At 33.5% G+C, this 18,049-nt stretch overlaps 1 protein-coding gene and 1 non-coding gene across 2 annotated transcripts; one reads left to right on the top strand and one right to left on the bottom strand.

Annotated features, from left to right (window-relative positions):
* Positions 1–5,323: 5,323 nt before the first annotated feature.
* On the bottom strand, positions 5,324–5,395 carry Trnap-agg (transfer RNA proline (anticodon AGG)). The gene has a single exon. It is a non-coding gene; the product is annotated as a tRNA-Pro (tRNA).
* Positions 5,396–11,161: 5,766 nt separating this feature from the next.
* On the top strand, positions 11,162–11,837 carry LOC129940309 (NADH dehydrogenase [ubiquinone] 1 beta subcomplex subunit 2, mitochondrial-like). Its single transcript, XM_056048608.1, has 3 exons — positions 11,162–11,355; positions 11,512–11,635; positions 11,694–11,837. Exons 1-3 carry the CDS (start codon positions 11,246–11,248, stop codon positions 11,766–11,768), a joined length of 309 nt encoding a protein of 102 aa, XP_055904583.1. The 5' UTR covers positions 11,162–11,245; the 3' UTR covers positions 11,769–11,837.
* The last annotated feature ends 6,212 nt before the right edge of the window (positions 11,838–18,049 follow it).

The raw sequence follows: 18,049 nt of genomic DNA, 5'->3' as shown, positions 1-18,049 counted from the left end.
AATAAATGTCAAAAACCCATCCGTAGTAAGATTCTACTTTTATTTTTATCGGCAGTATTCATACTGCAGACATTGTTTTTGTTATTCGTGTAAAATCCTACTATAATATTGATAGGTTTTCCAGCAAAACACTCACCAAGTTAACCGCCAATTTTTTCATTTATTCAGAAGTCAAAAACCGAGCCATATGTTATATCCTATTAAGCAATAAAATGTCATTATTGTTAATTTTGTAATTGTTTTTACTTTTTTAGTTTCTATTTATTAAAGCTCTTTCCACACCAATGAATCTACATAAATACCGTTATATCATCATCATCATCTACTTTATTATCGAATATCAAGGTAATTGAATTTTTCAACCTCTCTGACCTTATCGTAAGTAACCTTTGATAGTTTAGTCGCGCGCCGCGCACCATACAGTCTTTTGGTTAAAATATTTACCTATATTAGCTATCAAAGGAGGACCTCCTTGAAAGCTCGTAACACTCCGTCCGCAGTCAAACCATTTCACCATTTATTCAAATTGCTATTATGCATATTCAAAAACAATAAACAAAACAAAAATGTATCTGAACGATGCAATCGCAAATGTTAAACAGAATATTTGTATATGTGGAGGTATTTAGCTTTTGATCGAAAGGAAAAGTGCACATATTTCTGTGCAGATGTAAATTTAAATGGCGGTATGGCTGCGCGGGTACATTATGAGGACAACGTGGAGAAGGAGGAGTTTATAAGCATATCTAACTGTAAATACCTGGATAAGTGCACGATTATTATGCTTAAATTAAATAATACCTCCGAACATGTATGACTATTACCTATATTGGCCTTTTCCAGCTAACATTAGCGGACAATGGAGAAAAATTCCCTCCATAGATATGAGTATTCAGAAACCAGAGCACGGCTCCTGGGTTTTTGATATAAAAATATTACCAAATTTTAAATGGATACCTTTTATAACAATTTTGCAAACAAAATTATGATAACTGTGTTACAAAAATGACAAGACATTACAATTGACAGATGGAGTTTGAGTGGATAGTATTTCATTATTTCTTTTGTTTTCCATTAGGGCTTTGTATTCAAATGGAATGTAATAAAGTATTCAAATCTTATCAGTTTTTGTTTGGTAGGTTAGGTTCTTAATATTTTTATGGAATTTCATTTATTATTGAACACCAACTTCGTAAATGTTTCAAGAAAAGTTTTGTATCCGTGAGACATAACCCTTTTACAGTATTAATATCTTCTAACGGATATTTTGATCAAATTATTTGACATATCTACAATGGCAAAAGTAGTTTAACAAAGGTTTTTAATCATATTTAATTAATTTATTCTTTCATCAAAATCTAGTAAACAGGTTTGTAAAAAATTATCCTCGAAATCAAAATTTTGAAATACAAGTTATTTTGTTCAAATTACCTTTTCTCAAAAATCTACCATCATGATGACCTAACCTAATTACCAGATTTGTTTTCAATATTTAATGCTCAATTCAATTTTAAATAAAGTTATTGAACTAATAACCTTACTTCGCTGCTAGAAGAAATAAATGTTCGTATTTACGGTCTCCAAAAATTAATTTATAGGCTTTTCACACCAAACCCAAAAACCAATTTTCAAGAATTATTTTAAGCCACAAGTTTTCGCTAAACTCTAGTTTTATATAAAACTTGTCGAAAACTAGTAGCAATTCAAAGATGAACTAAACAAACAAACCTTTCAAAACATTAAGCTTTTAACTAAATGTTGGCTGCTGTCAAAAGAAATAGTTCACGTCGAAATTGTTGAGTTTTTGTCACACAACTGCACAGGTTTAAATTTAAATAAATAAGTGTAGTTAATTAAACTTACAATTTGGTCTTTGTAAGTAATATTATTTATTTTTTTCTTTCTTATTTACAGAATATGAAGAAAAAAAATAATAAAAGAAAACTTTGGTTAGCGAAGTGAAAGAATATCTGCTGGAATTGTGGACCGAAAAGTAAGCAGAACTACGTGGCAATAGAAAAATGGGCATATTTATAAGGAGTTATCGGATATTTAAGGTTCGAGTACATTTCGAACGAAATAAAAATGAAAATATAAAGTATCAGAACAGAATAAAGGCTTTTCTTTTCTTTCAAAGTTGTTGATGTTTTTTTCTAATGATAGACTTACTTCCAATTTTAATCAATACAAAACTAGACAGACAATGTTGCAAAAATTAAAACGTCAAACAAAAACGTGTACAGTTCATTGTGAACTGGGTTTTCGAAAATACTTTTGCCGTAATCTTGGTTTTGGATTTGATGCGCAAAGACTTTTAGTTCCGTGGCCTGATTAGAGCATACAAAGCGAATCGTTTTAGTCAAAACTCGAGGAGAAAATAATGTTTCTTCTTGGCTTACAAACCAGCGAGAATGGCATAAAGGATACAAATTTGGATTAAACCAAGTAAGTGTATCAGATCGTTTCCTTTTCAATATTTGTATCGTGGCAAATGACCTTTCTCCAAGAAACCCTAAGGTTCCGGTTAGTTTTATAATTGGCTGTACGTTGTTTTTTAATATAAATTCGTCGTTTTTAATATAAATATATCGTTTAAGACAAACAAACAAGCTTCATTTGAAAGCTGAAACAGCAAAGTGAACATATTGTTTTGAATTTGGTTATTATTGTAACCTCGGTTATTTTAAAACCCTGGGTTTTTCTGAAGCTTGAATTTTTTTAACCTGAATTATATCTAAAACTGTGTTATTTTAAAAGTCGTTTTATTTTGTAACCCTGATAATTTAATAACCTGGGTAGATAAGCTGATTTTTGATAAATATAAAATCAAAATGATCGAATTTGATTTATGTTAGGTGATAGCCAAATCGAAACTTTAGAAGCTGCCATAACAAAAATGTGATAGTCATTTTTCAACAAATATGAAGCTTCTGATTATAGCTTCCAGACAATTACACAAACTGAAACATTTTCTCAGTTATATTTAAAAAGCTTACGAAATTAAAAAAAATGAGGTTGAGATGCGATCAACACTGATAACTTTCTATCCCGTCTGTCGATTTGTCTTGCTTAAATTTGTAGGTTTACGTGTTGAGTTAAAAAAGTTGTCAGTTGAATTATTCTTCAAAATTTTAAAATTACCAACAATATTTTTCATATAACGAAATGGTTTAGTTTAAAATTCTAGTTTTGTCAAATTGATTTTTAGTCGAAAACAAATTTTTACCAATCTTAGTAGCATTTCCTAAATTTTTACAAATTGGATGAATGAAATTAATTTAAGAGATATCAAGAACCGAAAATCAATTTATACTAAATTTGGGTTCTATTTCTTGTAGATTTTATTTTTGTATGAAAAAAACGAATTGTTGGATTTTTATAAAAAAAAAAAACTACTGAATATCGAAACAATATTTTCTATGAAATAAATAAATTTTGAAGGCAATATTTTCAATTTTTGAAAAGCTATTTGAGTCGAAAGGAAATTTTTACCAAGTCTTAGTATTGTTGCTATTTTTTGTAAGAAAACTGTCACTTAGATTTTTTCTCAAAATTTTACTGAATGTTGACAACAATATTTTTTTTAAGGTAAAAGTAGTTTAAATCCAATATCGATATTTGTGATAATTATTGTTTAGGTTCATATTTTTTGTAAAATAAGAACTGTCAATTCAATTTTTCTCAAAATTTGTCCTAAGGTTGAAAACAATATTTCTTAAAAGATAAAATAAGTTGCAATCCATAATCTTAATTTTTGGAAAAGATATTTGGGTGGAAATTCAATTTTTACCAACTTTGAGCAATGTTTTTAAGGTTTTTGTTTCTTATAAAAAAATGGCAATTCGATTTTCTCAAAATTTTAATTGGTATCAAAAACCATATTCTTTGTTGCATACATTTGTTTTGGAGATAAAATCATTTTTTATTCGTAAAATTTTCGAGGTGACAACATTTTTTTTTTAGTTTTTTTTTTCTAATTTAAAAAAAACGTTAATTGGATTTTTTTTTAAAAAAGTATATTTGTTTAGTATCACGTTACAATATATAATATAAAATTTAATTCAAGTCTTAAGCGTTGTTGGTTCGTAAGATATTTAGGGTTAACCAAGATGTTCACCTTTTCTTAACTGCTATGGTAAAAAAAAACCGCCCACGCAATTCTCTTAAAAGCCTTTTCTGCATCTTTCTGCTTTATAATCTGTATTTATTTGAAGTCGATATCTCATCTGGTTCTTGAGATATGGACGACGAAAAAACGTCGCAAACGTACGAACGTACGTACACAGCACGCACATCTTTCTAAAAATATTTTATTTCGACTCTAGGGAAACGTTTCATTATTATTAGATGCACTGCAGAATTTGTATCGTTATTATTTTATTCGCATTATTTTTAACGTTCAAGAATAGATGTATTGTTACATTTTTATGCAAGATGGAGCTCCATGCCACACAGCTCGGTCCATAAAAACTTATTTGAGGGAAGAAAACATCCCTCTGTTTGACTGGCCGGAAAACTGTCCTGATATGAACCCAATTTAAAACGTGTGTAAGCTGATGAAGAAGGAAGTAGCTAAAGATGCGGTCACTTATTGAAAGAGTAATTCACGTGTGGAATAACCATCAAAAAATGTAGGAAACAGTCAAATTATGCATTGACAGTATGCAGCGCAGAATTGAGGATCTTATTCAACAAAAAATTAAACAAAATTACAAAAATAACAACAAAAAAAACTGAACAAATTAATTTAAAAAAAAATCTTTAAATCTGTTGCTTTATTACTAGAAAGTAGTTTATATTCTGCATACAAAAAATTTAATGGCATTACAATATTCGAAAACCTGATTAAAATAGCTTCAAATTAAGATTTTGCATAAAATCTAAAGTGCGTCTAATAATATATGGCCAGGGACTGTATGTACCATTTTTTGGAAAAAGTACCTATACAAAAAACAATTGCGCAATTTTTATATGTTTTGTTCAATTACAAAAAGCTTTGAGAATCAGAAAGAGTGATAGAAAATATTATAACAAACAATTTTTTAACTTTTATGATGTTCGAAGTTTCGTAAATGGTGTGGATTTTTCCAAAACTAATCATTTAAAAATGAACAATAGAAAGTAATCTGTGTGGGTGGAATCCCAGCATCACTTTTTCTCAAATTGCTAACAAAAGATAGTTTTTTTAAACTGCAAAGAAGACTAAAACATAAACATTTTAGACATTTTAATTAAAATGAACCTAAAAATTAATTTACCTCGTTATGTTATGAATAGGATATGCAAACTAGAAGAAAATTAATTTAAAAAAAGAATTCTTCTTGGGCTCGTCCGGGATTTGAACCCGGGACCTCCCGCACCCTAAGCGGAAATCATACCCCTAGACCAACGAGCCAGTTGCATTTTCGATATCAAAATACTTATAAATTGTTATTGTATAATCTTACATATACATATTTTTTGTGTTGCATTATAAAAATAAGCTACATATGTTATAAACTATAAACTACCTTTTGGCTACATTTCCTAGTAAGTCTTAATAAGATCCATGTGAGTTTTTTGATTCTAAAGCTGAATAAGGCAGTAACTACCATGCCAATGAGTTGACGGAAGTAAAATACTTGGGTTCCATTTCTGAAGAAATAAGAGAAACTTTATTCTGAATTTAGATTACTTAAACGTCTAACTCGACAAGTAGAAATTTTTAGCATTAATTATAAAACATACTGTCAGAGCGAAAATTTTCGTTTCGTACGTTTGACAGCCATTGTTAGAAAAATTCAAATTTTTTTGTGTATGTATAAAAGAGTGCAAATAATTTTATAAAAAATACGGTTTTCTATAGTTTCTACTAATGCTAATTTTAAGTACATAATAAGAATTTTTACTAGTTATTGTTTAGGTGCTTATAGCGTATGAAAAAGATACAAATATCAATACACGCGAAATAAGACGTGGTATCAAATCTGAAGCTTCAAAAAATATGTTTTGAATGGAGTCAAGCATTAAATAAAATGAACTGGCTTGTTTAAAAATAATAACTATAATTTCAAAATAAGTTTGTCTTCAAAAATGTAAATGCTGTTTGATTTTTCAAAAATTCCTTATGTTTTAAATTTTTTTTTAGAAAATTGTTAGAGCTTACTTACTCACTTACTTAAAGCGCTACAGTCCGGGGCGGACCTGGGCCTCAACCAACATGCGTCTCCAGCCAGCTCGGTCCCTAGCTAGCTGTCCCCAGTTTCGCACGCCAAGTTGGTTGAGGTCCTCTCAAACCTGGGTGAGCCACCTGAGTCGCGGTCTTCCTCTACTGCGCCGTCCCTCGGGATTGGATTCGAAGACCTTTCGGGCTGGAGCGTTGATGTCCATCCGCTCTACATGACCTAGCCATCTTAGCCGTTGGACTTTAATTCTTCTAACTAGGTCAGTGTCGCTGTACAGCCCGTACAGTTCGTCGTTATATCTTCTCCTCCATTCAACATCTATGCGTACGGGACCAAAAATCACCCGAAGAATTTTTCTCTCGAAGCATCCTAAGACGCTCTCATGTTTCTTTGACAGGGTCCAGGCCTCAGCGCCATAAATGAGAACCGGGATGATGAGTGTCTTTATAGCGGTGCCTAGGTAGACAAAGTCCTTAACTACCTCCATGGTGACGTTTTTTCGAAGACGTCGTTGTTCAATGTCATTTTGTGATGACAGCATGTACTTGGTCTTGCCCTCATTGACCACTAAACCCATCTTCTTCGCTTCCGTCGCAATGCTCAAAAACGCTCCACTGACATCACGCTTTGATCTTCCAATTATGTCAATGTCATCTGCGTATCCGAGTAATTGGATGGACCTTTGGAAGATTGTGCCTCTAGTGTTGACGCTTGAGTTTTGCACAATTCTTTCCAGAACGATGTTGAAGAAGTGACAGTGCATCGCCTTGTCTAAAACCTTTTTTTACATCAAATGCATCGGTAAGCTATTTCGACCTTGATTGAGCAGCGTGCATTCTCCATCGTCATGTTGCATAATATAAGTTTGACAGGGATGCCAAAACTAGACATTGCTCGGTAGAGCTCTTCCCTATAGAAGCTGTCATACGCGGCTGTAAAATCGATAAAGAGATTTGAAGCTCCTGGGTTTTTTCCAAGATCTGCCGTAATGTGAATATTTGTTCGATAGTGGACTTTCCTGGTCTAAGGCCACACTGATAATGACCAATCAGGTTGTTGACCAACGTTGACGTTCACATAATACGGCAGAGAGGATTTTATCCGAAATGTTAAGGAGACTGATGCCTCTGTAGTTGGCGCAGTTTAGAGAGTCTCCTTTCTTATGTATCGGACACACTATGCTGAGATTCCACTCATCGGGCATGCTTTCTTCTGACCATATTTTGCAGATGAGTTGGTGCATGCTTCCTACCAAGTCATCGCCTGCTGCTTTGAATAGTTCGGCGGTGATGCCGTCAGCTCCAGCAGCTTTGTTTGACTTAAGTTTAGATATAGCTATCTTCACTTCGTCAAGGTCGGGTAGGCGGAATTGTTGATCTGCGTCGCCGAGGTTGAGTGGTTTCATCTCCCTTACAGCGGAATTCGGTTCGTCATTGCCGTTATATAATTTGGAGATGTGATCTTTCCATATCCTCAGCATCGACTGCGGTTCTACTACGATGTGCCCCTGATCGTCTTTACAGGCTTCGGTTCGTGGCTGGTACCCTTGGGAGGTTTTTTTTACCTTTTGGTAAAATTTACGAACCTCATTCCTGTTGTGACATCCATCTATCTCATCGATCGCGCGCTTCTCATGCTCTCTTTTTTTCCGTCTAAGAAGCCGGTGTTCCTCTCTCCTCTTCTGCTCGTAGAGCTCGCGAGCAGCTCTAGTCCTTTTGTGCAGCGCCGTTTTGTATGCCTCTTGTTTCGCTGCGTGAGCTTGCCGGCATTCGTCGTCAAACTAGGGGTTTCGCTGTGGTGGCCGTGTGAAACCTAGCACTTCAGAGGCCGCATCTCTGATGGCTGCAAGGCAATGTTGTCACTGGTTTTCAATGCTTAATGCAGGCAGCATAGGACTCCTTAAGAGGTTATTAAAGACTCGATCGGAAAAGGACATGGCAGTCTCTTGCGATTGTAGCCGTCTAACGTCGAATCTTCTCACAGTACGGGAAGTACGCTTTGGCTAGGATCGGGATATTCGTAGACGTACCTTGGACCTTAGTGGTCCGAGTCAATGTTGGCCTCTCGTAATGTTCAGATATCCTGTATACTGGAGAAGTGTCGTGCGTCGATCGCAATGTGTTCAATCTGGTTGATGGTTGATTGATCAGGAGGTTTCCATGTCCCCTTGTGGATATTAAGAAGCGTGAACTGCGTACTAGCTACCAGAACGTCTCGCCCCGCAGCGAAATCGATCAGCCTGAAGCCGTTGTCGGAGGTGGTGTCGTGCAGACTGTATCTCCCGATTATGCCACCAAAGATGTCTTCTCTTCCTAGTTTGGCATTAAAATTTATTAAGACAATTTTAATGTCATAGCCAGGGCACTGCTCATATGTCTTGTCCAAGAGCTCGAAGAATATGTCATTGGTGTCTTCATCTTTCTCCTCTGTTGTGGCATGCGCTCATAGTTGGCGAATTTAGCCTTGATGCGAATTTGTCGTGATGCGCTCGCTTACACTGTTGAAACTCAAGACTTTCCTGAGTCTAGTTCCAACAACAAATCCACACCCAAATAGACGCTGTCTTTGTTCTCGGTAGCAGTCGCCGTAGTATATATCGCAGTCTTTTAGTTTTCGTTTGCCCGGTCCATCCCATCGCACTTCTTGGATGGCAGTAATATCTGCCTTGCAGCAGTTTAGGGCTTCCGCTAATTGTTCGACTGCACATGGTCTGTTAAGGGACCTAACATTCCACGTGCATATCTGAAGTTCGTTGTCCTTATTTCGTTTGCGTGGGTTGTCAACAGTGAATCCGTCCGTATCCGAGGCTTGTTGGTGCTTCGCAACTAAAGGTATTTTTTAAGAGGTCAGGACGTCACCCCGACGGCACAACCCCCAACCTGGAGGGTCAGATCCTTAGTATAACTCCAAAGAAGGGGAGCCGGATAAACCGCTCCTGGACCTGGGCTCAATTTTGTACCAAAAATATGGTTTCTAAATGTTAAAGTTTCTATTAGTAAAAATGTCTAGTACCTTAACAGTGCGTACCGTTTTTTTTCGTATTAATGATGTATTATAATTATATGGCCTTTCGTTCTTCGAGTTTTAGTTCCGTAAAAATTTCGTACGATAAAAATAAAAGAGGTAATCACAAAATGACACGCACACAGTTATGATTGAGAATTGTACGTCCTTAAGTCCTAGTTTCCTACGGACTGTTGCGTTACCTTATATACTTAATCACAAATCCATCTCCCTATAAAAACCTAACATGTCTTTCAATAAAAATAAACTTAACGAAGGCAGTAACTGTCAAAGAACTCCTACTTTTGGAGAAGTGTGCAAATATTGATTCTGGTAAATTTTTGGCAGCAAGAGTAGAGGGTGTCATACACGACAGAACACGCACCGATACAAAACTGACCGTGTATGCGGAAATTGAGATGACTCGTCTATCAAACCATTTCGATTTTCATCAAGTCAGAAATTAAGGCGCCCAATCCAAGGCTCGGCTCTGCCATGTGTAGAGAATCAACGACCCAAGTGATAACTCGCTATCTAAAAACTATTTAACTCTCTAAAGGACTAACTATAATAGGCATAAGCAAACATATGTAAGCTTATGTCAAAAACCCAACGAAAATTCACTTAAATTTGTGAAATTACTGCGGATAAGCATAATGCAATTTCGCTCACGTATCTACATGTCAGATTTTACTTATGCGGCGAGCGACTGGGATCGCTCTTGCTTAAGTTTGGTTAAGTTAACGAAACTGAGAAAAATTGAACGAAACGGAGCTAGACTACACTATGTTCACTCGTATTGAGATTCTTTGTATATTTGCATGTTTACTTTGCATATTATAGTTGGGCTTTACTAATAATCTTTAATGAAACAAATCCTTTATGTTTCATTTCATAAGTTTTATAATTTTAACATATTTTTGTCTGAAGAAATGAATGGAACCTTTTAATTTATTCTGTAGAACCACTTTTTATGTTTATTATTAACCCGATAAACATATTTTTACTTGTGCTCGAAATTGAAATAATAAAATTAATCAATCTGTTAAAGTTTCTCTGTCTGTATGCCTCGCATATTTGGACGGGGTCCACGGACCATTTATGTATGTCCAGCTTAAGAATTATTGTTTTTGTTTGCTAAAGAAAACGAAGTTTTCTCTTATGATAGATGCTTAAGACAATGAAAAAAAGTTCAACATAATCTTCATATTTTGGACAACTTTCTTTTTCTGGATCAAAATCAATTTCAAGTTTTTCTGAATTCATTTCATTATCACAAATAGTAATTGAAGAACTAAACTTTTACTTGAACATTTTGCATCAATTTAAAATTTGACAGTTAATGTTACATAAATTTAAATATGTCAAAGGAAACATGTAAATGTTCAGTTTGAACGAATTTCGGCAACAATGATGAGGACGAAGATGCTATAACAAAAAGATGATTATCTTCACCATAATTTTGACTTTGCATTATAGAAAGTGCCTATAATGTAGAATTAAATGTCTTCTGCATTTTTGTTTTCCTATTTCACAAACATCAATTTTATATATAGCATCCCTTTTTGTACAGAGATCAAGTTGCATCCTTAGAATAAAAGTGATCTAACTCAAAAGTTGCAACTTGTGGGAAATGAGCAAAAAGTTTTCCAGAAAACGTAGTTTTGAGTAAATTTAATAGTATTTTTCACATATTTCGATTTAAATTATTGTTTTGAATTATGTGAGAAATACAATCCAAATTTAAAGATGGTGGTATTTACCTAATGGTTCACTTAAAAATTTACTTTTCTAAAAAATAATGTATTTTCTAACATTCAAAAATAATTAATAACACTATAAGCGTTACGTATTTAAACAACGTAACGTAAGCTCAACATTCAACAAACTCTAGTTTAAATATTTGCTATTCCCTCATAGATGGCGACACACTTACTTTTCTACAATCACCAACAACATGTCACCATCTGTCATAATTGACATTTGGTGAGATCTGTGACTGTCAGCATTCTGTCAATGTAGTAAAAAATAAAAAATCTGCTGTTTGTCCATAAATTTTAAAGAAAATCCACGGAAAAATGTTATCTTCTCGGGGATTAATTCTCGGACGAGCGTTCTGTGGCTTAATTGCACGCCAGTCAAAGCCAATTAAATCAACCAGCATCCAAAGTATTCGCTGGAGTCATGCGTAAGTTAAATACCATCGAGTTTATGCATCAAAATAAAAACAATAACCATTGAGGTTAACTGGAATTACATAATTTAAATATAATTCAATAAAACATTATTCTCTTCGATGCATTAAAGTTTATATCCATTTAATACATATTTGCTCCTCCTTCAGTGCCAACTACCGTGAGGGTCCCCCTCCAGCATCGAAAGCAACACGAATTGGAGCTGAACTTGTAGCTGGTCTGATGTGGTGGTGGATTTTGTATCACATTTTCACAGAATATGAACACATCACTGTAAGTAATTCGACTTTATGAACTTTAATTGATATAAAACGTATGTTTTCATTTAAAGGGTGAATTCGAATATCCCGACCCATCGTCATGGACTAATGCTGAACTTGGAATTCCACCAGATAGTGAAGAATAGTTATTTAGTAAAAATACTGTCTTTGTAATCTTGTAATCTAGAGAAGTGATAAACGTTATTGAAAACCAGGCTTACAATTTTTGTTTTAAACGAAATTTCATACAATTTACTTTTGACTTCTACGAAAGAGTGTGTATAAATTTTTGTTTATTTTATGACTGCTCTTGGACGAAATGATATCAACTGAAAATTTCTGAATTTTGAGTTATCCCTCGAAAGTATTTCTATGAATAGTAAGATGTTTTATTGTTGTGACTTCTTTTCATACCCATCCCGGACAATTTTATGGAAATATCAATAAAACAATCCCCTGAGCATGTAAGGCTTTAATATTTCAATCTAGTAGTCGCCCACAGAATTTAAAAACTTTCTTTGTTAATTAAAAAAATTAAAATAAATAATGGCATCAAATGTGAAGAAATAAGGTTTAGTGGTCGGTGCTACCCCGTTGGTGAGATTTAATGATAACTCGAAATCGTACATTCAATTATTATGACAAAACCCCCTTTTAAAAGGGGTGAGATGATACTATAAATTGACATTGGATTACAGATATTTAAATCCAATGTGTGTAGTGTAATTTAAATAGAAAGTCTACACATGCCGTGGGCAAGTACTTAGGTATAGCAAGACCTCAACTGTAGAGATTTATTTTGGCATGGGAACGAAAACAAAACTAGTCGCAAAATAAGCACCACAATGAATGAAATGTATAAAGAAAGAGATAAGCCAGCTCATTATTAGTTATAAGGTCTGTAGAGGGAATAGCTTTCTTTTTTTTACTTTCTTCTTAATATATTAAAGGTGACTAATAGTTTTAGGAATGAAGTGATAACCATATTCCTTGATATGAATTTGTAGATATACGCACCATTGCATCAAATGCAACCGTCTGGCAGGTTATGTTGTTTGAATCCATCTTAGGTGACGGCCAAATGTTTGCCGCCCAATAAATATACTAGTTTACTATTGGCAACGTTTTTAAAAAAATGTCAAAACTGGCTTATGTGGAATAATACGAAAAAATCGTGCCAATCTTCTACCAAACGTGACTAAACACAAATTTAAAGAAAAAAATGAAATCATTGGCAACAAAAGTATGAATGGATGGACCATTGTGCATTTTATGCGAATAGTGTACAAAGAATAGAACGAATTCAGAAAAGATTTACCAGATTCGCACTTCGAAATCTATATTGGACCGATGATATGCCGAACTATATTTCAAGATGTGCACTTATCGATTTGAAAACGCTTGAAGTTAGAAGAAATACTCAAAGCATAATATTTATTAAAGATATTGTATGTAATCGTATCGATTCAATTGAATTATTGTCTCTAATAAAGTTCTATGTCCCGGAAAGATTACTTCGGAACAGACGTGTCCTTTTTTATGTGTCTAATCATAGAACCAACTATGGCTTAAATGAGCCTATCTCGCGATCCTTGACATTGTTTAATTCCGTCTGCAATGAAGTCGACATTGTAGTGAGTAGGGATCAATTTAAACGACAAGTATTAGACTTTTTAACTTATCATATGTAAATCTGTATAATCATACCGTTAGTTAATCAATTAATTGTTTTGTATCAAAGCTGTGTTTTAATATCTATTATTATCTTGTAAGCTTATTTATTATATTAAATGTAATCAGCAGACTATAGTCCATTGATGAAATAAATAAATAAATAAATAAATAAATAAAAAAAAATGTCTTGATAAACGTGATGTCTTTATCTAAAGGGTTTTTCAATTGGCGAGGGTGGATTTTGGCGCCCCGTGGCGGCATTAACCCACGCGAGGTTCACAAGGTGATAATGCATAATTAAAAAGTTACCGTTTTGAGGATTTTACACCGGCAGCGGCGTAATTGTTCGATTTTTTTTAAACGACGTTAGTGAGGCGTTCACCGGCAACAGCGAGCGCTACATAACGATGATAACTAATTTCTTATAGCCCAAAGAGAACCATATGCACCTAGACAACATGTGGTTCGAGCAAAACGGCGGCGCTACGTGCCACAAGGCAAACGCCACGATTGACATTTTACATGAACGATTTGAGGGTAAGCTTATCTTTCGCAGGGGTGATTTGAATGGGAGACCAAGATCATGCGATTTGACCCCGCTAGACTTTTTAATTTGGGGTTTCTTGAAGGCGCATTGTTATGCAAGTAAACCACAATCGATCGATGTCCTAAAGGTGAACATAACACAGGCCATCGCTCAAATTCACGCGGATCTATGCGGAAGAGTCGTTGAAAATTGGAACAATCGGATCCGTACCACCGCAAGAAGCCAAGGCGGGCATGGAACGATGTCATACTCCACACTTAATGGCATTCATGCGTCTTTTAAATAAAAAAAATTATGTTGTTAATACCTCACACACAGCTTGTTTTATTCCATTTCTGGATAATAATTCAAAGGTTGGAATCGAAAGAGTTCAAAAGAATTTCACTAGGTATGTTTGGAATACAATCTCTTCCAGACCGTATAGTATACTCTTCAGTGATGTTTTTTTTAGAGACATCACATCAATTAAAGTAATAAATTTGGTGGACTTTAAAATAGATATACAGATTAAAAAAAATAAATGAATTATTATTTTAATATCTGGTAGCCTGGCCCTTAGCTTTAAATACAGTGTGATATTTGTTGGACATTGAGTTAAATAATCGGTAGTATCTGTCCATTGAAATATTGTACCACTCCTGTTGAAACATCCTTTATTTTTTCTAAAATGTTTCCCAACCGCGCATTTAAAATCTCCCCTAAAATGTTCTATGGGATTGAGATGGGCACTGCAAAACGAAGATGTGTGCTTAGGGTCTTTTTCCTGCTGTAGAACACATTTGAGAGACATGTTCTCGTCCGCATAAGGCAGGGTATCCTATATGATATTCACCTTTATATTTTGATTCATTTTACCCTCAATCAAATGTATTGATAAAAACGCCAAACCAAGAAAATAAACCCCAAAGTATGATACTGCCTCCACCATTCTAGGCCGTTTTCTGGATGCATTTGGGATTTAGTTTTTCAAAGGAAGCCTTCTAAAGGTTTTTCTGGTATTACTTCCAAAGAAACTTATCTTTGTTCCGCCAATCCACAAAACATTCCTTCACATTTGCCTTCTTTTGGTGGACTCAATTTAAACCGCGTTGCGATCCTTCTGAGCAAGTTAGCTTTAACAAGTCTTCTACGAACAATTCTAGAGTTATTGGAGCTGTAGTTTGTTTTACAAACTTACAAAACACTTGCAAGGATCTTTTTTTTTTTTTAGGTTTAAATGATCTTTCAGTTTTCTCTTGGGGTAGTTTTGCTTGGTTTTCAAAGCTGTTTTTTAGGCTCACAGCGGTTAAATTGCTTTTGCAATCAACTTGAGATTTTCCCTCACTTTGTAGAGGAAGAATGCTTACCTCGACTCATTTTTTCCTTAGAATTAATTGTAGTATTATTAAAATAATTTAAATTTTCTTCCTAAAATAAAATTAACTAAACTAATATAAGAAAAGGGGACCAAGATGGCTACCTTGAAAATTTAATGCTTTTATATTAAATAAATAGATACGAAACGTATCTTAGTATTTCAATTATCCATTATACCCCATTGAGCTGCACGAGATATATTCTGCTATATCTTCTGATCTGAAAACTCTTGGTTTTATGGAAAACCGTATGAATTTTATAAAAAATGCATGTCCATCTCTTATCGAAGAAATACAGAAGTTATTCACTGGGATTCTTGAAACTGCAACGCTACCATCATTTTTCAGAAAATCCATCATATACTCACTGTTCAAGAAAGGAGATACATATTACATTTATGTATGTTGTGTCAACAAGGGCGGATCCAGACTTTTCATCAGGGGGGGTCACACACTTAGATGAGTTTTTACTCACCGCTTAAAAATGTTCTTTAATGTTTTGTAAAAGATGCTAACAAAATTTAATAAATTGCTAAAATGCCAACTTTAGTTATCAAATTATTTAGAACACTGCTGTCCAGCAAGGTATGGTCTTACTATTTAATTTGGATGATTCATATGAAAGCATTCCAAGATTCCAACAGTTTTCTAAATATGCCATATTTAAGAGCTAAAATACAATAGCTTAGAGGGTTTTGGTGCATTTCGCCCAGAAATCTAGCAAATTGTTTTGAAACGTTGCTTTTTTCCAAAAAAAAAACACACTTTTCTCGTTTTCATTAATTAATGTAAAGAACGCTGCAAAAATTTTAAAATCCAGAAAATGAGAGAGGATCTGATATGTACAAATGTCGGGCTTTTTTTGATGTAGTTTTTTCGAAATCAATTTCCGGGAGTCTCTTATTACTCTCGTTATTAGTCTGCTTACTTTTATTTTGATCCTCTAAAGGCGTCAAAAAACTTAAAAATTGTAGAGACAAAAAGATTTGATTCTTGAATTCAAGGAAATAGCTGCATTTAAGTACATAATTTCTGTAAAAAAATTATATTAAAACAAAATAAGGTAAGTAAACAAATAAGTTGGGAAGACAAGTTTTGTAGTACTCACTAGTTACACGTTTCAAAGCGTTTATATCAATAGATATGAAACGTTTATTTTTCACTTAGCCATTCATTTAACAAAAGTGTCACTTGATTTTTTTTGGACATTTGTATTGTTGAAATTCGTGTTTGAATCTCAGTTCTATAGCATCCAAAGCAAATTCACTTCAAAAGTAGATTTATTTAATTTTTTTAAATCTTTTGTATTCAACAGAAAACCAATTTTGAAAGAAATGAAACGCACGACTGGGTTGCTAGAACTTGATAACTTCTTCCTAAAAGTCTGTTTAAAAATATTTCCCATATTTTAAGCTTTAAAAATGTACCTGCTAAATAAGTTTTTCTCAAAAAATGAAATGCCATTTAGTCTAGATTAAACTATTTTTGGTATAAGTAGTAAATAAAGAGCCTATAAATATATGAACATTTTACATTAAAATTTCGTAAACAAAATTTTTCCACTTTCTGAAACATCGAGTTTTGTAAACAAAAATAGTATTTTATTAAAAATTAAAAAAAATACATTTTTGATCATAAAAAATCGTCATCAATTTGATCATTGACAAGAGCTTACACAGAAAGAGAAGAATTTTTAAATCGTTCCATTAGTTCTTGAGAAAACTTAAAAACTAAATTATGGTTTTTTGAATGGTACCCTTCTGGAGCAATACGAAAATATGTTTTTCTTGTAGAAAGAAGCCAAATTAAGAACACAAAATTTAGAGAAAGTTTTAGAAAAATCACATCTTGAACCAAAAATTTGTGTGAGGACTGCTGTTATTTTTCGTATTAATAAAATGAAAAAAACGCCTTACACTAATCGGATGAAAATCTTAATTTCAATCAACATAATTGTTTAGACTGTAGAGGCCAGTAAAGACAGACAGACGAAAGGAATCGGCTCCCGGAAATTACGCCAAATTTTTTTTTGGAAAAAACGCCAGAAAATTCTCCATACAAAATTCTGGCTTTTTTTCCTAGGAAAAAATCCCAAATTTTTCTGGCAAAATTTCGGAATTTCAGGCATTTTGTTCTAAAAATTTTCTGGCGTTTTTTCCATTTACAGAAATGAAAAAAAGGCAAAAAAAATATTTGGAAAGAAAGCCAGAAATAAAATTTCTGGCGTTTTTTCCTTATCATGTTTAGGAAAAAACGCCAGAAAACTGTATTTTGTATAAATTGTTGTAATAAATAAACAGTTTTACTACACATTCTTTGTCTCTATCATCTATTGTAAGAATTATTGTTTAGTTGCGAAGCGGATGTAATATTATGTATTAAATTTCAGGTCCTTGCACCAAACGTTGTGTTGTTGCCGTGCAGACATATGAAAATATGCTCGGAGTGCAACTTAAAGTTGCAAGCTCAAGCAGTTGCAGATTCAAACGAAAATAACAAATGTCCATGCTGCCGGGAAATCGTAGCAGACACTCTGCAAGTTTACATTTAGTAAAAATATTTTGTTCTTTTCTATTTTTTTTAAATAAATTGTTACAAATAAAAAAATATATACATATGTCGCAGTAAAAAACACTTCAATAATCACTATTTATGTGTGTCAAAAAAAGTAATAATAAAATTGAAGGCGAGTTAAGGAATTCAAAGGCAACTTAATATAATATTCATGATCTCTTATTTAAGGTTTCTCTTAAGAACCTGAATATTTGCTCTTTTTCTTAGAAACAATTTGTATGAAAATAATTTAAAGCATGACTAAAGTTTTTCAAGTTCTAAATTGAGCGAAAATCAA

The sequence above is a fragment of the Eupeodes corollae genome, chromosome 1 (assembly GCF_945859685.1).
Source record: "Eupeodes corollae chromosome 1, idEupCoro1.1, whole genome shotgun sequence".
Taxonomy (NCBI): domain Eukaryota; kingdom Metazoa; phylum Arthropoda; class Insecta; order Diptera; family Syrphidae; genus Eupeodes; species Eupeodes corollae.
Note: the sequence above shows the minus strand (reverse complement) of the source record. Positions and strands in the feature narration are given on the sequence as shown.